Source organism: Haemaphysalis longicornis, unplaced genomic scaffold (genome assembly GCF_048455015.1).
Source record: "Haemaphysalis longicornis isolate Haplotype H1 unplaced genomic scaffold, Haemaphysalis longicornis Haplotype H1 scaffold_8, whole genome shotgun sequence".
NCBI lineage: Eukaryota > Metazoa > Arthropoda > Arachnida > Ixodida > Ixodidae > Haemaphysalis > Haemaphysalis longicornis.
In genome coordinates this window covers 166,787,431-166,811,558 of record NW_027526445.1, presented here as the reverse complement: position 1 = coordinate 166,811,558, position 24,128 = coordinate 166,787,431, and the positions used below count along the sequence as shown (strand labels likewise).

The window sequence follows — 24,128 nt, the reverse complement described above, 5'->3', positions numbered from 1 at the left end:
ACGCCACGTCAGCCAGACCAGCCACTGCATTAGCAAAAAATTACGAGAGCATCGCGTTGCTATGAAGTCATTTGCAGTGGGAGGACATTTGGCGGATCACGGACGGCAACGCTCAGACTTTTGGGGCCCGCACATTCTGCGCAGCCTCAAGACGCAACAACCAAGAGAGATATCAAGGCCTCTCGCGTATCACCCTTCTCCTGGGTGTTTCAGTATCTGAAGGGGCAATCGAACTTTTTGCATAAAGGCTGCCCCTTGCGTCTGTTGTACCTTTCCTGCGCAATTATATGTATGACGCTCTTTTTCCATCAATAAACTCCCAGTTCAGTGGTTAAGCAGGGTAGCTTCCTATAGTATATGAAAAACAATTATTATAAGGCAGGATTGCAGGAGCTGTCGCACTGGCAAATGTCTGAGAAGACAACTTTATGAGCATGGAAAGAAAGCTCTACTTGGTTAGGCACTCGGGCCAAACCTTAGCGAACTGAATGTATAAGAGTACAAGTTACACTAATTCTCGGTGTGCTGTGAATTCGAAGACTTTAGCAAAAAAAGTGCAAATTTCACCGAGATTCTCGAAAATACATTTTCGAAGCCGGGGTATTTATTTTGTACAAGAAACGGTCCAAGTTTAAAAGAAATTTAAATACAATATACTCGCTCTATGCTTAATTTTAGGTTAAAGAGACCAAAATTTTTCGCGCTCATGTTTAGAGTCACGGGAACGTGCGTATGTGAGTTCGTCCCAGCCCCTTCAGAAGTTTTCCCGGTACGCTCGATCCCTTCCGGATCCCTTCGCACCGCGTGTTTTAAGTGCAAATGCACTTCTTAAGCGACCCTGAACCTGCGTCCACCGGCGATGTCCGCATAGCATACCCACGTGGGGGATTGGCCAGGAATCTCCTCGTCTTCCTTGGCAACGGGGGGAGATGGGCGCGCGCTGCCTGGCCGCTGACATGGCACATACCCACGTGGGGGATTGGCCAGGAATCGGGCGTGAGAAGGGCTAATGCACCCGCTTAAAGGAGTACTGACACGAAATTTCAAAGCTGAGATCCGCTCTAGCAATCAAGTACAACGACAACACAAATAGGTGTCTGTGAATAAATGCATCTTCCTTTCTTTGTAGTTGTGTGTGTGTGTGTGATCTCTCTTTCGCGAACATTACCGAACCGCGCAAATTCAACTCGTGCATTCGCACTTTCACATTCTTCCCCTCGGGGAAATGCGGGGAATTTTTCAATGTTATGTTGTTCCCAAGTTTATGTAGGCACAAGTTCCACAAGCTTTTGTTGTTATTGTTGAGACAAACTCTGTCTCATTGAAAGACTGCAATGCCCATCATCCCCCCCCCCCCTTTTTTTTTTGTTTGAAAAACTCCTTTCCTACTAATAATGGTAAGAAAGGTCTGCCTATCAGGCTTCCCATCTTCTTATCAGAAGTGTCATTCAACACGTCACTTGCGGTCACGGAGCACCCCCCCCCCCCCTCCCATCCCCCCGCGCACGCACACACACACTTCTCACACAAGATTTATTTCCAGGAAGGGTCCCGGGGAGGCTTATCTGCGTCAGAGAAGGGGGCAAAATACATACTTTCAGTTGTTCGTTCTGCTCGCGGCTTGTGCTCGCAACCGCAAGGCGCGAGGCACAACGATTGAAGGCACAACAGACCTTTCCAGGAGTTGCAGTAGAGCCAGTAGAGCCTTGATCTAGTAGTAGCTCACGACATCCCCGGTGAGTTCTGACACCTGGCTCACAGAAGCATGCCAGAAGCAGCCTGACACAACGTCTTGACCACAGCTGAACTGCCTGAAACTACGTTCCGACCATTCCGACTGCGCGCGATCGGCGTGGTTCTGTGCAACGTTTATGGTTTTGTGCACGACCGGCGTGGTTCTGTCAGTTCTGTGTTCTGTCTTGAAACTTGAAAAAGCACCTTCTGGCATAGAAACTCTATGCCTTCTGGTAACTATGGTCGCTATGGTAACTCTATGCCGTTCATCTCCTAGAGATCGCTTCCGCCAGGGGAGAATTTGGCGCTAGCTGTCAGCACCAACCGGCATGCATGCACATTGGGATCTCTAGTGTCTCTAGTGTCATTCCTTCATGGCCTTCATGGGAAACGGAGAAAGAGAGAAACTTGAAATGGCGCTTGGCGGGAACGTGGGCGATATGTCAGCGCAGTCTCTTGAAATGCACGCGAGTGCCGTGCCGGGTGATTACGTCGCGACCCTGTCCGTGCGCGACACGGCGAGCCGATCAGCCGGCGAATTCCCAAATTACTCGAAGCCCCGCCTCATCGGTTGCTACTCACAGGTCGGCGAGCAGAAACGTTGGGTCGACGGACCGGCGATGCTGAAGTACTTACGCATGCCGAGCAGACCGGACGAACTCCACTGGGATTTAAACATCGGCTACGAAATGGCGATTCGGAGGGACTTTCTCAAGAGCGATATGCTTTACAGTCTTCTACGGTGGCTTGCTTGTCACAGGCATCAATGCTCGCCAAACGCGGTGGTCGAGCCACGGCCGGAGAAGACCTTTCTACCGGCACAGCCACAGCCCCAGAGGTGAGCGCGATATGTTACCCACACTGTACAGAATTTCGGAATATTCCAATATTCAACTCTTGTGTTCCCTGGTCGGCGCGCACCCTTTCCGCGCATAGTTTCGGATTCGATCACTTGTACCACTGGTACATAGTTTCGGATTCGATCACTTGTACCACTGGTACAGCAGAGGGAACGTCACATAACAATCGTGAAGCCTAGTAAAAAAAATAAAAAAGGAAAAGCCAGCGCTAACTTCACCCTCACGTGACAGGCAAGCGGTACTTTGCGCCTCACGCGACCGCCCTTCCGCGCTGCGTGCATGCGTCTGTTCGTGTCGGTGCCGTGGCGTGCGTGCGTCGCGCGCAACGCTGCTTGAAACCCGAAACGTGCAGCGGGCTGATCGTGCGGGCGAAGTGGTACGGCGGACAGAAAACATTTCTATTTGTTAGCTTTTTTATTGAGAAAACATTTTAATTCTTTTTATTGATCTCTGTTGCTGCAGAAGTTACGTAAGTCAACATTTCATAGTTCGACAGTGAACTTTGAAGTTACATTAACTCCAAATATAGGAGAGCTATAGAAGTGTGAAACAATCCTTATTGCACCCCTTGCTTCCTCTGGATAATAGACACCCATTGTACAGTTCTTTTATTGAAATTGACAAAAACTTCCATATATTTCTACCTATTTGTTGTGTGCAAAAATTTATTTTATATATATGATTAATCAGCATGTTGAAACACACACATCCGTCCTGTCTTTTCTGACAACCTCAGCTAGGTGGGGATAGCAGGACACACGAAATAACTGAGCACTAAAATAAAGGCAAGAAGGCTTGTGAGCTTCCTTTAAACAGCTGCACCTGCCACATGCCCATACTGCGTCATAGCTAGAAATATTTTTTGGGTGGGTGTTATACACCGCAGTAAAAAAACAAAAAGAATAAGATCCTGAGCCCCTACAACATTTGTCATTTTTTGGCTTTAATAAACCGACATCAATTCCTATTTTTGTTTTTGGGATGCAGCGTTTAGAAAGTTTTGGGGGATGTTCTGGCACCGACACAGCTTCCCTGGCTATTTTATTTTTTATTTACACAATACTGCAGGCCCATGTAAGGGCCCCGGCAGGAGGTGCAAGAATATAACACTGCACACAACTGTCAATCAGCAAGAACAATAAAAAGATTCAAAAAGGTACATCATGGGTCATGGTTCAATACGATCAAGTGCTTCTACAGAGCCGGTTAACGACTGAGGTAGGCAGTTCCAGTTGTTTATGGTTCGAGGAAAGTACGAGTATTTGAAAACGTTTGTTCTGGCGAAATACGGTGTTAATGAACGAGTCTGCCGATGCTGGGTTTGTCTTGTAGTAAGCGGTTTTAGGTACAATCACGGTCTACTGACAGCTTGTTGTTATTCAAAAGAAAAAGAAATTTGAGCCTGTGAATTTTCCGACATTTTTCAAGTGTGGGTATACTGTTTTCTTTCATAAGGTTTGTGGGGGAATCAGTTCTTCGGTACTTGGAGTAAATAAAACAGACCGCTTTGCGTTGGATTAGTTCAAGAGCCTCGATATTTCTTTTTGTGTATGGGTCCCAGACGATTTAGGCATATTCCAACGAGGGTCGTATAACAGTCAAGTGTGTTAGTTTTTTAACAGTAGAGAGCATGCTTCAGTTTGTGTCTCAAAAAACCAAGTTTACGGAAAGAGGACGCACAAACATTAGAGATGTGCTTATTCCAGCTGAGGTTGTTGGTTAGAGTGACACCAAGGTACTCATACTCAACAACCTCAGCTAGTGTCTGGGTACCACATTGCCACATACCACGTACCACATATGCCCGTGTGCCAGGGAACCAAGACGTCTCGGGATGTTTGCTATAAGATGCTTTGTGTTGGGAGTGTCACTCGGTGTGCAGCAGTTGTCTTTCTTTCACAAGAAGCAGTTGAAGCGTGCACAGTGCTGTATTCGGCAAAGGAAAGTTTGACATCCCAATGCAGCCATGCGGCTACAAAGGAAAGCTATACAGCTTTCTCAGAAACTTCGCAGTTGAAGCGGTGGTCCCGGGTTCGAATCCTGGACCAGGACGAATTTTTCTTCAACTGCGAAGTTTCTGAGAAAGCTGTATAGTTTTCCTTTGTAGCCGCACGGCTGCATTCAGGGGGATGTCAAACTTTCCTTTGCAGAATCTTACTCCACCTTAGGGATTTCCCCTAAATCTGATCGATTAGTGCTGTACTTGCTTTCTCCTACAGCCTGCTTGCGAAGACGGACTTTGTGGTCAACCGAGGCTTGCTGGCGCGCATAGCATGCACGCCGTACGAAGAGGTGGAGGACTGGAGGCTGGTGGCATGCCGGCATGGCGGCACCCTCTACCTGTGCCAGGTGATGACAGATGCCTGTCGACTGCAGCGCCTCAACGACAAGGCCGACCCCCGGAGCGACCGAATGACCTTCTGGGGCTACAAGTTCGAGCAGTTCATGGGCGCCTGTAAGTTAGGCTGGCTGGCTGCTTGCGGGTGTGCGGTTGCACTGGCATTGCGTCCGCACTTTTAGCTGCAACATGCAATGGCTGTTCATTTTGAAGGTGCGCTATTTCTAAGTGAAGACATTCAGGATTGATCGAAACTGACTTTAATCGATGCTGGGAGGAAAAAATAAACGGGGCCACGGTTGTGGTATGATATAACCAGGCTAACAATAAGGAGTATAAGTTTGGAGGTTTTCTGCAGCCCCGTAAGGCTGCTCTTGCGCTTGCAGTAGAAACTGCGCTCTTGGTGGGGTTGTGCTGCTATCGTAATAATTTGATGAGTGAAGTGGTTAAGATGCTATATGCGAAGCAAGTCTTAGTGTACTCCTGCAGGCATTTGCAGTTTCAATTCCTTGGTCTTGTTTCTTTTTCTTGTCCAGTGTTCTCTGAGATCTCTCTTGCCCGACTCGCTACCATCACAGGTGAGCCGGATGGCAAGCCCGACGTGCTCGAGGTACTGGACGAAAACGACGAGTGCTGCATTGTGGTTCGCAGCTGCCTCGAATCCCACTCTCTGCTAATGGGCGCCGAAGTGGACTGCTTCGACCCCCTAGCACTCCAACGGTGCAGGTTTGCAGACGGCAGCTCCACGGCCGGCTACGTCGAGCTCAAGACCTCCGCTCCGTGCCTCGTCGAATACCAGGCCTCAAAATTTCGCAGGTGCGTCTCCGTCTTTGTACCTTTCCTCGGCTGGTCCTCTCATGTTTTTTTGTGCAGTGAGTGCGATGTGTATGCACCAGATACCCTTATGCCAGCCTGTAGTAACCGTTAATTTCTGAACTTCGCCTTTGCCTACCAAATCCAAGTATAATTTAAAAGTTGCCTACTAGGTTTTGTTATGTTCGTTTTTATGGTTTGCAATGCAAGTGGTCTCTCAGACTCTGCAATTCCTTGGTTTTGGCATTGTTGCTCAGTGCTTCAGCAGAGACATAATTGATAACACTTTATATCCATTTAAAGATACGTTGTGGACCAAAATGTGTTAAGAAGCCAAAGTTTGGAAGGAAAAAACGCTGACAAGTTTGTGCACAAGCGAAGGGACTAAGCATCTGTTGGCGGCCCATTAGATTTCTGCGCTCCTTCTGCATGGCTCTTGGAAGTGTCAGAAGGCATTTATAATAGATGACTCTATAAAGCACGAAGGGATCATGTGAGTCAGTCATACTAAAGTGAATTGCTGTACGCTAAGCATGGCAGTACATGTTCATGGGGCGTCGTTGTTACCTCCGTGTGCTGTCGGCTGGCATGCAGATGATGAATTTTTTCAGGAATACAATGCGAAAGCGGGCAAGGCAAAAAGGGAAAAAAGATACACAGACAACCTGTTTGCCCCGGTGCTTTTAATACGGAACCATTAGTTAACTCGGTGGCTTAGAAATCCAGCATCGTAATGGCCTAGAGCTGACACGTATAATAGCATGGGTTGGCCCACAAAATGGCTGCTGGATGGGACGCATAATGGCTGACAGCTCAAGGGAATAAAAAGCAGGTGGAAGAATGCTCAGATTGACGCCAAATTTATCACAGGAGCGGCTGCGAACATAGTAGTTGAGGTTAAGAGAAAACAGGGTAAATTTGGGTCTGGATGGGAATCAGACCCGAAGCGTTTGGAATGTGTGTCGAGCACACATCCGCAACACCACCGCAGCTTTTTTTCTTTTTCTTTATTAACAGCACTAACACTGCTTGATGACTTTACCTGGCTAATGGCGGACCTGCTAGTGAATGCGTTGTGGCCATGCGCCTTCGAAGCGTGTGTTAAGAGGCACCTACTGAGATCTAGATGAGTAATTTGGGCATGCTGGTTACACAAGTAGCAAATCGGGGGGAGTAGCAAAGTTTACGCCCGCTAAATGTCCTTTCCGCTTGGGGATGCAAACATGGGTATGTGCCGAGTTGTAGCAGCGGAGTGAAAAAGAAAAAGACACAAAGGGAAAAAATGGTGGCAATAAAGGGTACTAATTAATGGGTAATTAGGATTTTAACCATAAAAAAGTTTCGTATTGCCGCGAACCATGCATTGTGTTTATTTGTGTTTTGCTTTTACCGCCCGGCTGCGCCGGTCTGTGTTATCTCTGTGCCAAGGGAAGCGCGTGTTCCATTCTTTCTTTCTGTGCCGCATGTCACGTGTTATCTGTTCTGATAGGGAGAGCATTCCGATCTAACGTAAACATCCCATTGTTCTAGATGCAAATCGACGGTTCGAGAACCGCGCGCGCCGAAAGATAAAAAGCCTGCAGAGCAGGCGCCGGGGTATTCGATCGCCGACGCTCGCTTGCGTATACGTCACTTTGCTGACTGCTGCTTCGCCGCCTGTGTATTCTTTGAGTTGTTAGGGGAGCACAAGTTCGCTCCAATAAACTTGTTTTCCTTCAAGACCACTGCATCGTCTTTGGCATCGTGACAATATTACGGCCTCTGTCTTTCCGAAAATAAATTAGTATTTTGAGGTCCTCACGAAATTCAACAAGTTAGCCCTGGCCGATCCCCCCTTGTGGGTACGTCCAAAAAACTTTGAGGGCATCATCATCATCATCATAATGAGAACTAGGACACGTTTGGCAATTGTGCACTAATGCTTCCTCACTCACTAAATTATTAGGAGTGCTGTGGTGTCCTCTTATTCTTATTTTCAGTGCTGTGTGTTCTATACTGCATTGTGCACAATCCTTATGCACAAACTATGACGAAATGTTTTGCTTGCTGATGTACATTCGTAAAAAAAAGACTATGCCTGCCAGTGTATCATTTAGCTCTTAGTTATGTGAGGCAGAGAGAGAGAGAATAAACATTTTTTAGAGCGAATGGTAGTCGTTGAGCTTGGTGGGGTGGGTTCGCCTCAGTCCAGGTACCCTTGGGCCTTGGCTGCAGCCCTGGCATGGGTGACCAGAAAGATATGTTTATATTTTAGGCGCATTCCAGCGCACTACATGCAGACAATAATGGACTCTCACTTGAAACTGTTGAACACATATTACTGGAATGCTCTGCCTATGCCGACTCAAGGTGCCGTTTACAACATAAAATTGATTGCCTCCACCCTGGACCATTGACATTCGGATTGGTACTTGGACCATGGCCCTCTCCCTCCGCTCAGCACAAAATCTTGTCTGCGCTATTCGAATTCCTCCAGGACATTGGTGTGTCCACGAAATTGTAGTCGTTCCTCCATCTCAAGAACCTTTGAACTCAGTACCCTGAAGAAGGATCATATTTTATTTTTTTCTCTACTACTACTCTCCTCTCCTTCACTACACCTACTACATTTTTCCCTCTCCTCCTTTCCCCACAGAGTAGCATGCCGGCGAACTGATGTCGGCAAACCTCTCTGCATTTTCCTCTTTAATAAAGAGTTTCTCTCTCACATGCTAAGTTTGTTTTTAGCCCTTGCTTCCACAGAGAACAAAAGGCTCACAAAGTCTAGTTTCACAGAGAGCAGTTTTGTGCTCATACTTGTACTATGCAGATTCGTGTTGCTGTTTGTAAGGAAATAAGTTATGGTCTCTCTCAGTGTTCTTTGAATGGCTTAAACAGAATAATTCTCATTTGCCTTGGACAACCTCAACAATCTCTTCCTGTTTTTTCAAGCTTTCCAAATGTTATGCGAAAACGGTTTGCTTTCTTTTTCACCTCCTGCAGGTACAAGTTCCTACGGTGGTGGGCGCAGTGCTTCCTGGTGGGCATCCCACGAGTCATCTGTGGCTTCCGTGACGAAGCAGGCATCGTGCGCTGCGTTGAAGAGTTTGACGTGCTCGAGATGCCACGGGAGTCCAAGGTTAGAAAAGGCTACTGTACCACTGCGTGCAGCCTTTAAAGTTTTAACGCGAAAGTGTTTTATTCCCGGATACACGAAGATTTCGCTGACGTCATATCTGTCACGGAAGTGGCGCCTGTACAACGAAGCAAGCGGCCTGTAAAGGGTGCACCTCTGCACACAAGGTCTTCTTGCGGGGAAGCAACCTTTAGTACTTAATGTGTTCGTTTTCGGGTTTTACATTTTAACACAAAAGTGTTTCATGCCGCAATAGCCCAAGATTTCACTGACGTCATATCTGTCACAGAAATGACGCCAGTACACCTTTGCCGAAGCGACCCGCCAGCAGGACATCTCTCGCCAAGCACACCCACAAGACAGCCGCCGACAAGCAAGTCATGCTCAGCTGCAGATTTCACTGCACATTTCACTTTCGTGTTTTACTGATTCCTATGACAGAGGAATCAACCACAGTTTTTTTCAGGGGTCTGGTTTTTGAATTGTTTGTTAAGGTACGGCGTGTCATACGCTACAATACACAGGCAACGAGGTCTGCAGACGTAAAATGACCCTGATGCACTGATGTTTATTTATGTATCTGGCCTGCTTTTGATGTGCCAGTTGTGGGGACAGATTGAATTGCAAGTGCTAAGTGCCCGGCAAAGAATATCCTCCATGATTTGTGGTTGTTGTTGTTGTGGATTCACACCAGTGATGGGAAAAGCATTTGTGAAAGCTTTCATGAATGATACGCGATGCTGCGAGGCAACTCCGCGTAAAAACTAGGGCTGGGCGGCGGTTATAAACTGGTCTGATTAATTTGCTTGCTTTACATGGTTCATTAATCGATTAATCGGTTGCGTTCATTCAGGAAGAAAAATGACTCATAATAATGTTTTATATATACATAATTGTATAATAATAATAAGATCAACATGTTCATCGGCCTGTTCAGAGACATTCCAAATGAGGTAAGCGGGTAATCATTATGGTGCTGATGCAGGCGAGACTTTTTCCACCATGTTCATCACGGTGTAAGATATATTATTAGGTGAGGACACAGCTTACAAAACGAACGTGTGCTCTTCGTTTTGATAAAGTCGCCAAACTGGCGCCGCTGAGACCGTTGATTGCAGTGCCCTCCAGCGGCAGAGAAAAGAAGCTTCCCGAGCGCCGCCCACTCGGAGGTGTTCGGATCTCTTCACCTCCTTGTCGGGCCTTCTCGGCAGCTTCCGTAACCAGTTGTCTGCTAGATTTCTGCTCGCCGCAGCTTCGCTGGTTCCGCCGGCCGGGGGTGCAGACGATAATTTGAAGAAAGCCGTGCGAAAGTTTGCGCTCGCCCCAGTGATTCAACGTGTTCTAAGCATGTGTTTTGAGTCGATAACAATCAAAAGAAGGTATAAAACACTAAACCGAAAGGAATGCGTGCCGCGGTAGCCGTTGAGGGCTCACACGAATTAGATTTTATGCTGCGCTTTTTATGCTTGCGCAAAGAAAAAAAACGAGGTGCAAATGTTTTATTGAGTACGTACTGCAACGGATGACAAGAAAATGTGACAGTAATTAACGTTACCTGTGATCCTAAACGAATGAATGCGTGCTCTGCAGCCATCCCCAGCAGAAAATGATGCTACATGCGGTCAGCATTTTTCTGAGGGTGCGGTTGCGCGAAAGGGTTCTTTTTGGTGCTTTGAGGGGGTGGACTACTGAATGTCGAAGAGGTGCGCGCTCGCAAACGATGCAGTGCCGTCGACTTTACTGCTGGCTACAGCCCCCCAAGCTACTGCGTACAAGCAGCGGCAAAAGAAAGCGTCCGCTGCCGGACAGGCCGCCAATGGAATCTGAACCTGGCAACGTTTAACGTGCGAACCTTATCTAGCGAAGCAAGTCTGGAGGTGTTGTTTGAGGAATTAGAGGGCATTAAATGGGATGTAATAGGGCTTAGCGAGGTTAGGAGGACGGGTGAAGCCTTTACGGTGCTGAAAAATGGACACGTCCTATGTTACCGTGGTCTAGAGGACAGAAGAGAACTGGGAGTGGGATTTCTAGTCAATAAAAGCATAGCTGGCAACATAGACGAATACTATAGCATTAACGAAAGGGCCGCAGGTCTTGTAATTAGGCTCAATAAGAGGTACAAGCTCAAGGTGGTGCAGGGCTACGCGCCCACATCCAGCCACGACGACCAAGTAGTGGAACGCTTCTGTGAAGATGTGGAATCGGCAATGGCTAAAGTAAAAACACAGTATACCGTAGTTATGGGGGACTTCAATGCTAAAGTAGGCAAGAATCAGGCTGGAGACAAGGCAGTTGGGAACTATGGTCTGGGCTGTAGAAATAGCAGGGGGGACCTACTAGTTGAGTTTGCAGAACGGAATAACCTACGGATAATGAATACCTTCTTCTGTAAACGGGAGAGTCGGAAGTGGACCTGGAGGAGCCCGAATGGGGAGCACAAAAATGAAATAGACTTCATATTATGCGATTACCCTGGCCTTGTGCAGGATGTGGAAGTGCTCGGAAGGGTAAGGTGTAGTGACCACCGTATGGTAAGATCTCGAGTTAGGCTAGATTTGAGGAGGGACCGCAACAAGCTAGTACGAAAGAAGCCAATAAATGAGCTAACAGTAAGACATAAAGTAGAAGAATTCAGGATCGCGCTGCAGAACCGATATTCCGCCCTTAACATGGAAGCCGAGCTTACGACACAGGAAGCCAGCGACAACCTTACACGCATTATCACGGAATGTGCAGTAGAAGTCGGGGGCACTATGGCTAGACAGGATACTGGTAAACTTTCACAGGAGACGAAAGATCTAATCAGGAAACGGCAAACCATGAGAATCTCTACCGCAGCTGACAGAATAGAACTAGCCGAGCTCTCGAAGTTAATCAATAAGCGGAAGACAGCTGACATACGGAAGTATAATATGGAGAGGATCGAATACGTTGTAAAAAACGGAGGTAGCCTGAAAGCAGCGAAGAGACGTCTTGGCGTGGGGAAAAATCAGCTGTATGCACTTAAGGATAAGCAAGGCAATGTCATCACAAATAGGGATAAAATAGTCACAGTGGCCGAGGAGTTCTATAGAGATCTGTACAGTAGCCGGGACATACAGGATTATGCCGAACGAGACAGTAGTTCAGAGGAGATAGACATCTTACCAGTAACGACCGAAGAAGTAAAGAAGGCTTTGAAAGAAATGAAAGGGGGCAAAGCACCTGGTGAGGATCAGATAACAGCAGACCTCTTGAAGGATGGCGGAGAAATTGTACTTGAAAAACTGGCAAACCTGTATACGCAATGCCTAATGACCGCAATGGTACCGGAATCTTGGAAGAACGCGAACATCATCCTAATCCATAAGAAAGGCGACATGATGGACTTGAAAAATTACAGGCCGATCAGCTTACTGTCAGTCGTCTACAAGGTATTTACCAAGGTAATCGCTAACCGAATCTCTGCAACCTTAGATTTCAGTCAACCTAAAGAACAAGCAGGGTTCCGTAAAGGTTACTCAACAATGGACCATATTCACACGATCAATCAGGTGATAGAGAAGTGCGCTGAGTATAATGAACCCCTATATTTAGCCTTCATAGATTATGAGAAAGCATTTGACTCGGTCGAAACCCTAGCAGTCATTCAGGCATTACGGAACCAGGGGGTAGATGAGCAATACGTAAGAATACTAGAGGATATCTACAATGGGTCTACAGCTACCATCATCCTCCATAGAGAGAGCAGTAAAATACCTATAAGGAAGGGTGTCAGACAAGGAGACGCAATCTCTCCAATGTTATTCACAGCATGCTTACAAGAAGTATTCAGAACGCTGGATTGGGAACAGGTAGGAGTAAGGGTTAATGGAGAATACCTCAGTAACCTCGGATTTGCTGACGACGTTGCGTTGCTAAGTAACTCGGGGGACGAATTGCAAAGCATGCTTTCTGCACTGGGCGAACAGAGTAGAACCGTGGGCCTGAAAATTAATATGCAGAAAACTAAAGTAATGATCAATAACCTCGGGACAGCACAGCAGTTTGAGATAGGTGGCGAAGCAGTGGAAGTGGTAAGCGAATATATCTACTTAGGCCAAGTTGTGACCCCAGATCCCAACCATGAGGCAGAGATAATGAGAAGAATCAGAATGGGGTGGGGTGCATATGGCAGACATTCCCAGATAATGAATAGCAGCCTACCATTGTCGCTGAAGAAGAAAGTGTATGACAGCTGCATATTACCGGTACTCACCTACGGGGCAGAAACTTGGAGGCTGACTAAGAGGGTTCAACTTAAATTGAGAACGACTCAGCGGGCAATGGAGCGGAAAATGCTAGGTGTAACATTAAGGGACAAGAAGAGAGCGGAGTGGGTCAGGGAGCAAACTGGTGTTAAAGACATATTGGTAGAAATTAAGAAGAAGAAATGGACGTGGGCAGGGCATGTAATGCGAAGGCAAGATAACCGCTGGTCGTTAAGGGTAACAGAGTGGATCCCTAGAGAAGGCAAGCGCTGCAGGGGGCGGCAGAAAGTTAGATGGGCAGATGAGATCAAGAAGTTTGCGGGGATAAATTGGTCACGGTTGGCACAGGACCGAGGTAATTGGAGAAGACTGGGAGAGGCCTTTGCCCTGCAGTGGGCGTAGATAGGCTGGTGATGATGATGATGATGTACTTCGCTCAAAGCGATCCGTTGCCTTGTACCGACACACCTCTACTTTGCGTTTACAAGGCAGCATGCGCTCCCATATTCCAAACCATGCTTTTCTGCCTACGGGGAACTTTTTCCTTCTGCTCCAGGCCTTCTCTTCCGAGCCTCTGAGTGCTCTGAACTCAACACATGCTTCGTCCCTGTTTGGAGGCAACGCTGTCTCTGGTTTGTAATGCTTTTATGCAATGCAACGTATTTAGAACCATTGCTGATGGTCTCTCCATGCAGATCGTGCCGCCATACAAAGTCGTGTTTCCCTTTTTTACGATCCCCCTGCACAGTTTCTACGCAGGTTCTAGGTGTTTGAATGAGGCAAAAAAAAAAAATCAAAGCCAGCTTGCACAACGGTGCAAGCCTAATGTCGCAACAGAGCTGTGTTCATCTCACTAAGCCAAACTCGACGAGCGCCATATTAAGTCACTCAGAACCATTTACCCTGTGTATATGTATATAGCGCTCGCCAGCAGAAGACCAAATCAGACACACAGTAAAGTGTATAAGTGCTTTACTTGTGCAGTGCCCTCTTCAGTGCTCGTGGATTTTGCCTGCCGTTACAGTCTTCGTCGAGTGCTCCCTTGCCGTTGAAGGCCTGCACTACTTCTTGTTCTCTCACCAAATGTCACAAGAAAGAGGCGGTTCCTTGTTGAAGGAGCTTCCTTTAAAAGCGAAGTGCACATAGAAGAACGAGAAGGAAGAAAGAGAAGCCCACGCAGCTAAGCAGGCCGAGCCACTTGCATTTTAAACAGAGAGATCCACTTGGTGGCAGTACGAACTAGTGAAGTCTCTGCATTACTAGTGTGGCATGTGACATCACTAGCAGACAGCAGATGGCGTGCACATTTCTGTTCATTGGCGGCTAATCCTCCATGTGGGTGCGTGCCTTTTACAAGGAACAGCACAAGACACACGCTTCCATGCGCTCGGCATTTTCTTTGTATTATTTCTGTTGATTGATGGCGTACCAAGAGCCTAAACAACTCTGCTGTTAAAAGGGCTTCGCTTGAAAATAAGGAAAACCTTCACTAGTGGTGAAGAAGCTGCCGTGGATGCGATGAGGGACGAACCCTTGTGAACAGTATGAATGCAATGGTGAGAGCGACGGTACGTGCACACTTGTAGGCTAGCAATGGCTCTCGGGGGCCAGAAAAACAGGCCTGGTCTCGACGCTCTTGATGACGCATTGCTACAACCATGGGGAGTGGCACGTCTTTGCCTGTGTTGTCTGCTTTTCTCCAACCGGACGGGGGTGGCAGTTTTTCTGCATAAGCTCACCTATCTCGCCCCCAAGTGGGTCGAAAGGAACCATTTCATGGGCTCTGTCATTATATGCTTATGAAACCTGAAAATCACCACTGGGCTGTGATCCGATCAAAGTTTATTTTAAGCACATCTGTGGAACATCAGCTCATGTGGCAAAGCAAGCACTCGATGCTCCGTAGAGGATATAAAGCGAGTCGAGATTACGCTTATCTGCAAAACTGTCCAGGTTGCATTTCAAGCCAGCTTGTAACGTTCGCACACGAAAGCTACAGGTGTCGACGGCTGCATCGTAAAGCAGAGCAGGACATATAGTGGCCGTTTCCGGTTCACTTAAAGATATTTTTGTGTAGCATTTAAGATTATTTGGGATGCCAGGGGTCATAGACCACTCACTCTCATTGAGGCTGTGAACAAAAAGTTCTTATGTCAGGAAGGTGTCTCAATTTATATTGACATGTGTATTGCCGGCTACGTAATCGGATGGGCGCTTTGCATTCTTTTGTGTGCAGCGCCTGTGGTCTGATGCCGTTTGCCTGAACTTCTGCGACCAGGTGCTGTCCTTCATCAAAAGACACGTCACTGAGGATAATCCAGAGTGAGCCAATTACCTGAGTTCCTTCTTTATACTGATCGGTCACCTTCAGATTGTGCGACTGTGTTGCTGATGGCACTTGCATATGCTTTTTTTTTCTCGTGGGTGCTGTCCCTCTTAATTGTTAAACGTAGCACGGTCGAGCACCACTAACAACAACCATCCTGTTGCCTCGTGTGGCCAGCCCGCAGGATGCGTTAGGTGTTTCATGAGCTTGTGCCAGTTATTCTAGTGCAACATTCCGTACACTGTTGTTGTTTTAAAGGCTGCTCCGCTTGGGCAAATTTATTTCTGGACTTGTTAATTACAGCTGATGCATCTAATTATAAAAATTAGAGTGTAAAATGTTCTGGGAAACGTACCCATGCACGACTTCCTCAAATTTAAAAATCCCCACACTACAGAAAACTTTCATGAGATATTTTCACAGACTTTAGCGGATAAAATGTAGCAAATCTGAATGATTTTTCGCCTATTGTGGTTGCCTACGACCCCAACAATGGACAAAGGTTGTTGCACCGCCTGCTTTGGGCTCGCTGCCTCTGTTCAGTGGTGGTTTACCACACCTGCCAAACAATGCTGAGGCAAAAATTGCAAAGTAAACAGTACAGTTTTTGTGTGAACACTTGTGCGCCTCTGCTGTGTCACTTTGCCCAGCCCACGGTGTAAGATATAGTTTTAGGTGTGGACACAGCGCTCCAAAAAGCTGTTAAATAGAGTTGGTGCCGCCGCGGGCGCCGCAAGTGGGCCTTCGATGGGAAGGTCATCTGGTGGCAGAACTCCGAACTTCACAAGCTTCTAGTCTTCACGCCGCTCCACCAGACGGCGCTACCGGCGACTATCCATTCGCATTGAAGCCAGCAACATGTGTGTAAGCGGTGTTATTCTGGCTGTTTCCGAGCTTTGGGACTCAAATTGGCCGCTTCACATCTGTTTGCATCGCTCCGCCGAACAATCACCGATGACCGGCAGTGGCAAAGCAAAATCGTCAGCACGCGCACCGTTTGAATCAAGATTGCGGGGTGGCCATTCGGAATCGTCTGCTTTCTTACCGAGCCTGTTCTCGTTGCGATCACGTGTAGATCTATATTGCGCGCGAAACCGAGTGATTGACTGTGTAATGGTGTTTTTGCTGTTTCCTAGAACTAGGAGGAATCGTCGGCCACCGCATAATTAGCGCTTAACGCAACGTTGTTTTGCACACGCTTCCAGCGCAAGGGCGTGGGCGAAAACGGACAGAAGTCGCGATCACAACGGGAGCACCCAGCATTGATGAACCTGTTGATGGTCGTGTTCTAGTACCGTACTTTCCAGGGCGTTCTCGGTGGAAATGAACGAGAAATCGTGAAGTGCGCAACGGAAGCGATGGGGAGCGGTCATGTTGATGAGGCCGCTGAGTTACAAATAAGTTAAAGTTGTTATCCACATGAACATATATAAAACATATTGTTTACGCGTCGAAGCAGGAACCAACAAAACAATATTCTCTAGAAACAAGAAAGCCTCCTTTCCAGAAGCGCCTGCAGAAAACAGGTTCAAAAAGCAACTACACGCAATGCGAAAAGGGCGAAATGAGGCACGGCAAATTATCGTCTGCTCCTCCGCCGGAGCCGGCCAAGCCGCGGCGAGCAGACGACTGCTTACGAAAGCTGCCGAGAAGGCCCGTCAGTTTAACGCTACATAACTTGTTTAAACGCTGCCGTCCCGAAGCACCTGCAGAAAACAGGGTGGAAGAGCAACTACTCGCAAAGCGACAAGCACGAAATGTCGCACGGCAAATTATCGTCTGCTCCACCGCCGGAGTCGGCCAAGCCGTGGCCAGCAGACGACCGCTTACGAAAGCTGCCGAGAAAGCCCGACGAGGAGCCGAAAAGATCCGAACGCCTCCGAGTAGCTGGCGCTCGAGCAGCTTCTTTTCTCTCGCGGTGGAGGGCGCTGCCGTCAGGGGTCTCAGCGGTGTCTGTTTTGCGACTTTATTAAAACGAAGAAGAAACGTTTGTTTCGCCAGGTGTGTCCTCACCTAAAACTATATCTTACACCGTGGCCCAGCCTCTGAGCTACGTGAATGCCTGCTTATCTTTAGGGGCCAAATGCAGGGCGCCAGCTCTGCCTAGAATCTTTAAACTTATCAAAGGCCAGAAAAGTCCTTGCCACCATAACAGGCATCGCAGCTGTCACTGAAAAGGGGGTGAAGAGAGTGGCTTGGATAACTGGGCAATAGCTGCTTTGCACTGAAAATCAACTGCATCTCACAACGCATACAGCTCAGCCACTCTTGACTGTTTCTGAATTACAGTCGAACCACACTACAATGAGCTCCTCTGCAACGAAATTTCCGCTTCAACGAAATATTTCCAATTTCCCATCAGATAGCCATAGCAATTTGCAAAGTCCTCACCACAGCAAACCATTTGCCAGGCTTGTTCTCGCTTCAACGAAATTTTCGCTTTGTTAAGCTGGGCTCGAACATTTATTATATGATAAACTGAGCATAATGCCAGCCATCTGTAACGTTTTATACGTTCAGGGCGCTTAGTTTTACTGATAACGTGCACCCGCATCACCACCTATGAACAAAAACAAACTCACAGATGTACACCATTGTTTGGTGGTGAGAATGATGTGGCTGGCCATCTTTACACAAAGTACAGGCCGGGTTCACCAACCCGGAGCTACAGCCAATTTCTATTCAGTTGAAATCAGGCAAATGAGCACTGCTGGTGCTATGCTGTGATGTATGCGTTGTGAGCAGCTGTTGTTGCAGTTTTCTTTCTACTGTTTTTCAAACTCAAAAGCGAAAGTAACGTTTCCCTGTTCAGTCTTGAAACTGCATCGTCCTATCTTTATCGCGAGCGTGCACTCGCAATAAAGGGAAGCGCGCTTGCCCTCCAAGGTTACACGTTTGCCGAGCCCAGCCAGAGGATAAGATAACGGGCGCCGCCACAAGCGAGAGGGAGGCTTCCGACAAATTAGAAGCTATTTGCAAGTAATCAGTTGGTAGATGTGCCTTGTTGCACAGCAATGTTTTGCAACTGCATTTCTTACCCATTTCACACTCTTGCCATGCGGGTGACAACCACTGGTACGTTTGTTATCTGAATAAACACAACGTAATTGGCATCACTCCTTTTTCTGACGATTGCTTTATGCGTTCAGTGATGCGAATAAAGTGGGGGGTATTTTTCTTGCCCTTTTGTGGTGTGTTGGGCAGATTTCGCCGCAACGAATTTCCGCTCCAACACGAAATTTTTCGCATATCACACCAGTTTCATTGTAGCGGGATTTGACTGTATCGCACAGGGGTTGTAGCTCTAGACAAGTGCAACCACACTTTTTTGGTTGTCTGTGCAAGTAAGGTTGTGGCCAAAGAAGGTGTGTACTGCCGAGTATCATGAGGGTCCATTCTTGTTTCCTTATATATACTGTCCCGAATATTCCTGTGGTGTTTTGCGGATCCCTAACAATCTCGAGCTTGCAGGTCACCGGCTGGCCAGCAACATCGCACACAAAGTGTACACACGTGGGCAATTGTTCAACACCGTATGCGCACTCAAAGCACCCTGCACTAGTGTCGATACCCATACAGAGTAGTCCTGGCGCAATGGGTTTTGAAAAGGGATGGCACAATGCTTGCACCCTTGCGGAAGTTTATTGTGCATGCATGGAACTAGAAATAAACAGATTATAGTTGTGATGAATTCTGAACTCAGACTAGTATTTCAAGTGTTACATATATACAGAGCCTAAGAATAAGTAAATGTGGTCTGGGACCACATGGTCCCAGGTCATGCTTACATTTTGGAGGAGGGGGTGCGAACGGAGGTGCAGTGTGCGAAAGCAACCCTCACCGAAATAGCTTAGTCATTAAAACATTGGGCTTATATTTCACTGATTGTTCCACTACGTATCCCCCAATGGGCTTTCTCTTTTTCTTAGTGTGCAACATTTTTTGGTTCAAAGAGGTCTATACTCGGTCAACAGAAGTTGCCACTGTACGTGCCTCATCACCGCAGCCGGATGTTGCTCCGCGCGGCGCAACTAGTGCGTTATTGAGAATATTGTGAACATGGCACAAGCCATTTCCGTGATTTTGTGGACTTAATATGCTTATAAGCTACTGCAGTGACGACAAATAAACCACTTGAGAAAAGGCAGGCGATATCACGCATTCATAGCAAGCTCCTTTCAAAATGCGCGCGCCCCTTGACATCCGGGTCCGTCACTTAGGCGGAGTGATACTGTACATGAGTTATTGCCATTCTTAACTTGTTCCCGAGTATAGTTTAAATCGTGGATGCAAAGCATTACATCAGTCCGAATTGTAGCTGCAGAGCCACACATGACACTTGCTGCGGTTCTGTTTGCCATAACAGTGCACAGAAGAGCACCGCTGGTTGCAAAAACACTGTGGGTGACCGTCTGTGTGACACTTCTAAGCATTTGTTTATGGAATGACGTAAGGCAGCCTATCGCAAAAGACTCGTTTTTGTGGTTAGCTAGCATACGTCACTCTCGGTTCACACATTAATAGGTCGACACTGAGCACCGGTGTTAACTGAACTCGATGGATCGCCTTTAATTTTCTGGCTTGCAGGGAATTTTACCTCTTCCAGTACCTCCCCTCGTATCGCGAGATCGTCTGCACGCACCTCACCGACCCGGGAGAGTTTGCCTTCTTGCCTCGGTGGTACCTGGAGCCACCCGGTACAAAATTATGTGTCTGCCGGCGTGGGAAAGCCTGTGTCTGTTCGGGTGAGAAACGCAACACAGAAGCCTGAGCCTGCTATTCGACTGCTTCAAAAATGGTCCACAGCTTTGTTGGATTTCCATAGCTTTGGCCACATTGTGCAGACAAGGTTTGTTTGTAATGTGACACCTTCGAGTGCCTTACTTCCAAGACACCATAATTGTAAACATGTGTGTACGCCTTCATTTATCACTGCTGTCACATATTGACACTTTTTGGCTACTGTTCTAGTCGTTGCTGTTCCAAAGAAACCATAGTTGTGGACTTGTACAGTTTCATTGCCACTGTACGTTGCAACGTACTGACACTTTTTAACTACTGCTGTCATTGTTGGTGCCCTGAAGTAAAGGGCATTCACTGTTTTACTTATATTTTTCAATAATAAAAACAAAAATAAAGTTTTGCGAGTTGCTTTGGAACCTTTTTCTGATTACTAGATGGTCTCGTCTGTGCCTTTTTAGACAATGGTAACTTCATGGAAAAATCTAGCTTTGGAAAAATCATGGAAAAATCTACCTCAATAAAAGATGTTGCTGGTCTAGTTGGTACATACCTAATGGGAAGCTTGGCACAAAGAAGGCGAGGACGGTGGCTTACGAGACAGGCGCCTATTGCGGACGTTTGCTAGCGTGTGCATTTCTGTCTGTTGCATGCAGCTGGCATTCATGTAGGACAATGAGAGGAGCACCGTAAAGTGGCCTTGCTGTGCTCACTGCCTGCATTAAGTTCGCCCCAACGTGCCTATTTTCAATTTCTCAAAAGTGTCACCAGTGCTCATGTGCTTTTTTTACTACAAGAACTTATGTATGTGCCTTGGTCATAGCCTTCATAAGACAAATGCAAACTGAGTGATATATTGTGTATTTAGTGTACATATAGTGCGTTACGTTTAATATGTATTGTTTGGTGTTTTTTTTTTTTCCTCTGAAGTGGAACTGCTGTTTTGCGACGAACTCTTGTACCGAAGAGACTGTTGGAATTTTACCTCATTTGATCGGTTAATTGCTGCTGATTTATGCTGACTTGTTTTTTCGTTTTAGTGTCCAGCTTTTCTTTTCAAACTTTCAATCTATCTTTTCTTCACAAATAGGTTCTGGCTTTAGCTTTGTTCACTTTATATTGGCTTTAAAGCTGCCATAACTTTGGTGGAGCGGGTTTCATTGCCCACATTATGTTCATATTTCCGGGGGGAGGGGGCCCAAGCAACCACCGGACGTCCGCTGTACGTCCATTCCGGCTCTAGCGGACGTCCGTATGACGTCCGTTTCAGGGCCGATGGACGTACTATGTACGTCCGTTGGACGTCCGGTTTTAACACTTCTGTACGTCCAGTCGGACGTCCGAAACTGGCTGTATTTTGGATGTTCAGCAAAAATTTCCAGAATCACATAACGAGAAGCTAATGTTCTTACAACGAATAGTACAGTACACTGCGCAAGGCTAACACACTACCGGGCAGACGGCATACATGAACACAGTGAACTTGCTTCACATGTTTCGTTAGCGGTTCTCAATTCTTATATATCCTTCCCCAAAGAGATCATCGTTGGAGTTCATGAAGTGCTTCAAAAAAATTTAAAGTTAAGCTTAATACTAAAAATATGCAGATGAAACTTGCAGCCTATAAGCCAGGGTGTTGATGTACAAAATCTTTTTCATTGAAAAGCACAGTAGCCTTTTCGTTTTTGCTTTTATATTCAATTTGCGACATTATTTGATGCTTCATAGTAACTTTTTACGTCCGTTGGCGGATGTCGTTCGGACTTGTACATCCGTTTCTGGATGTCCACTGTACGTCCGAAAATGTACGTCCAAACATGGACGTACAGTGGCCGTCCAAACTGGGCCTTGGACGTCCGGCTGTATTTCGGACGTCCCACGGACGTCCGTGGTTGCTTGGGGGGGGTAGAGAGGAACATAGAACATTGAAAGGTTTAAAGGGTATTTGGAGCAAGGGTAACTGTGATATGTTTGCATGCACTTGGAGATATTGCAACAGGGGTCGTGCAAGGCTTACTGCCCGGTTACTGTGCGACCATAGTGTGACGGCCAATCGGATTGGTGGCAACAGCAACCGGAAATACAGTTTGTGATGCTTATATATAAAGAACAGTTTCAGCTAGGTAGGTGATATAGATAGGAGTTTCTGATGCCACCCAGGCACGCCAGCTTTGTGTGCGGCATGGTGTTTGTGATCAAAAACAATGTCTGCAAGCATCCCAAATAGTCCCTGTCAAGTTCAACAAAGGCCAGCATCAAGGTTGACCCTTAGTTCGTGATCTGTGGCGTGTAGCTGGGGCACTTTGTGTAACCCTCGCTAGACACCGAGACCGTGGGTAGGGTCATGACTCCATCGTGGAGCACACCTCGTGTAATGGGCAATCGTACGGCACATGCTGGTGCAACAGTGCAAACTGACGGGACTATTCTCAATATCTTCACATTATTAGTTCCCCTGTGCATGTTCAAGCGCGCAAAAGTGGCTAGAGCACCAGAGAGGAAACTGGATCCCAGTTCGAATTGACCATTCTGGACATTGACTCGTTCAAATTATCAGGAGTTTTTCCCTGTTGAAATATACAGGGCTGTGCCGGGACCAGGGCGTCAGTTCGTATTAGCCGTAAGTTCGAATGAACCGATCGCGGCTGCTGGGTAAACTGTTGGCAAATATGACAACTGTGAACCAGAATCACAGTGCCAGTGCAGAGGCATGGCCAAAAGATCAAACTTCCGGTCCTGGCTTGCCATTGCTTATTGCTGCACTAACCATCACGAAGACAGGATACAACTCTTCCCATTCTTAAAGTCTCTCGTGATCCACTCAGCTATGTTCCAGCCACGAGAGACATCAGGAGAAATACTGAAAACTTTCACATTTTGCATCGCAGCGATGTATTATGCACAATAGCGACCTCATATGGGTCGGCACTAAAACAGTTACCAGGGTGTTAACTGCACGCTGGCATTCAAGTGAAACCATCAAACAAAACTAAACAGCCCACTACACTCACCCAGTCATGTTTCGTGGTAGCGGCCACCAACTGCAGAGATGAGATCACTGGAAAGTGGGCGTCACTGGTTTATGCTTGCCATACTACCTCCACTGTTTGTTTGAAGTTTGCGCTAAAATTGGTATCATCGTTATTGGCACAGAACAGCCTTTTTAATAAACCAAACTTGTATGTTGTCTTTATCGTCCTTGTTACGCATAACCACTTTTGTGCCTTTGAAACCATATGGGTGGCACAGGCATGTCACGTGTTGTTTTTTTTGGTATTTCACAGCCATCATCAGTAAGCTGAAAAACGTTAATACCTAATAGAAACCCAGAAACTGTTTGTTTAAATATTCGCAAACCCCTCTGCAACTTTCTACCTGGAATTTTTTTCCTAGTCTCCTTGCTTCAGAAGTTGGCTAATTAAAATTTAAATAATGACCGAATTAAGTAAAATACAAAAAACAGCGTGACGCATTACGAGCAAATTGATTGATTGATTGTAGGGTTTAACGCGCCGACGCAACGCAGGTGATGAGGCGCGCCGTAGTGGAGGGCTCCGGATTAATTTTTACCACCTGGGGATCTTTAACGTGCGCTGAAATCTCGTCCACACGGGCATTTTTTACTTTTCGCCTCCATCAGAAAAGCGGCCGTCGCGGCCGGGAATCGAACCCGCGACCTTGTGCTCAGCAGCGCGACGCCCTAGCCACTGAGCCACCGCGGCGGGTGAGCAAAACTGCGCAACATGCATTTGGTCGCGTCATCTTTCAGTGCATCAGCATATTTTTAAACTTTGGCTAAAGTTAGCTGAAACACCCTGCATACCAATGCGCCAAACAACATTAGTATTTTCAAATCTGTTTAAAAAAGTCTCAGACATAGTCGGGGGAGAGAAAAAAAAAAAAAATGTGAGAATTGTACGCAACTCTTACACCCCGCACCAAGTGTGGGGTTAGCAAAGAGTAACGCATAAAG

The 24,128-nt window shown here is 46.8% G+C and overlaps 1 protein-coding gene across 2 annotated transcripts; it reads left to right on the top strand.

The window, feature by feature from the left end:
- Positions 1 to 1,683: 1,683 nt before the first annotated feature.
- LOC144148812 (decapping and exoribonuclease protein-like) lies at positions 1,684 to 23,437 on the top strand. Of its 2 annotated transcripts, XR_013318069.1 has the most exons (7): positions 1,684 to 2,572; positions 4,814 to 5,049; positions 5,511 to 5,748; positions 8,728 to 8,863; positions 13,646 to 13,721; positions 15,326 to 15,411; positions 20,003 to 20,143. XR_013318069.1 is itself a non-coding variant. In XM_077680330.1 (6 exons), exons 1-6 carry the CDS (start codon positions 2,109 to 2,111, stop codon positions 20,184 to 20,186), a joined length of 1,344 nt encoding a protein of 447 aa, XP_077536456.1. In that variant the 5' UTR covers positions 1,684 to 2,108; the 3' UTR covers positions 20,187 to 23,437. The 2 variants fall into 2 exon arrangements, 1 of the variants encoding a protein (XP_077536456.1); XM_077680330.1 differs by lacking the exon at positions 13,646 to 13,721 and having other exon boundaries at positions 20,003 to 23,437.
- The last annotated feature ends 691 nt before the right edge of the window (positions 23,438 to 24,128 follow it).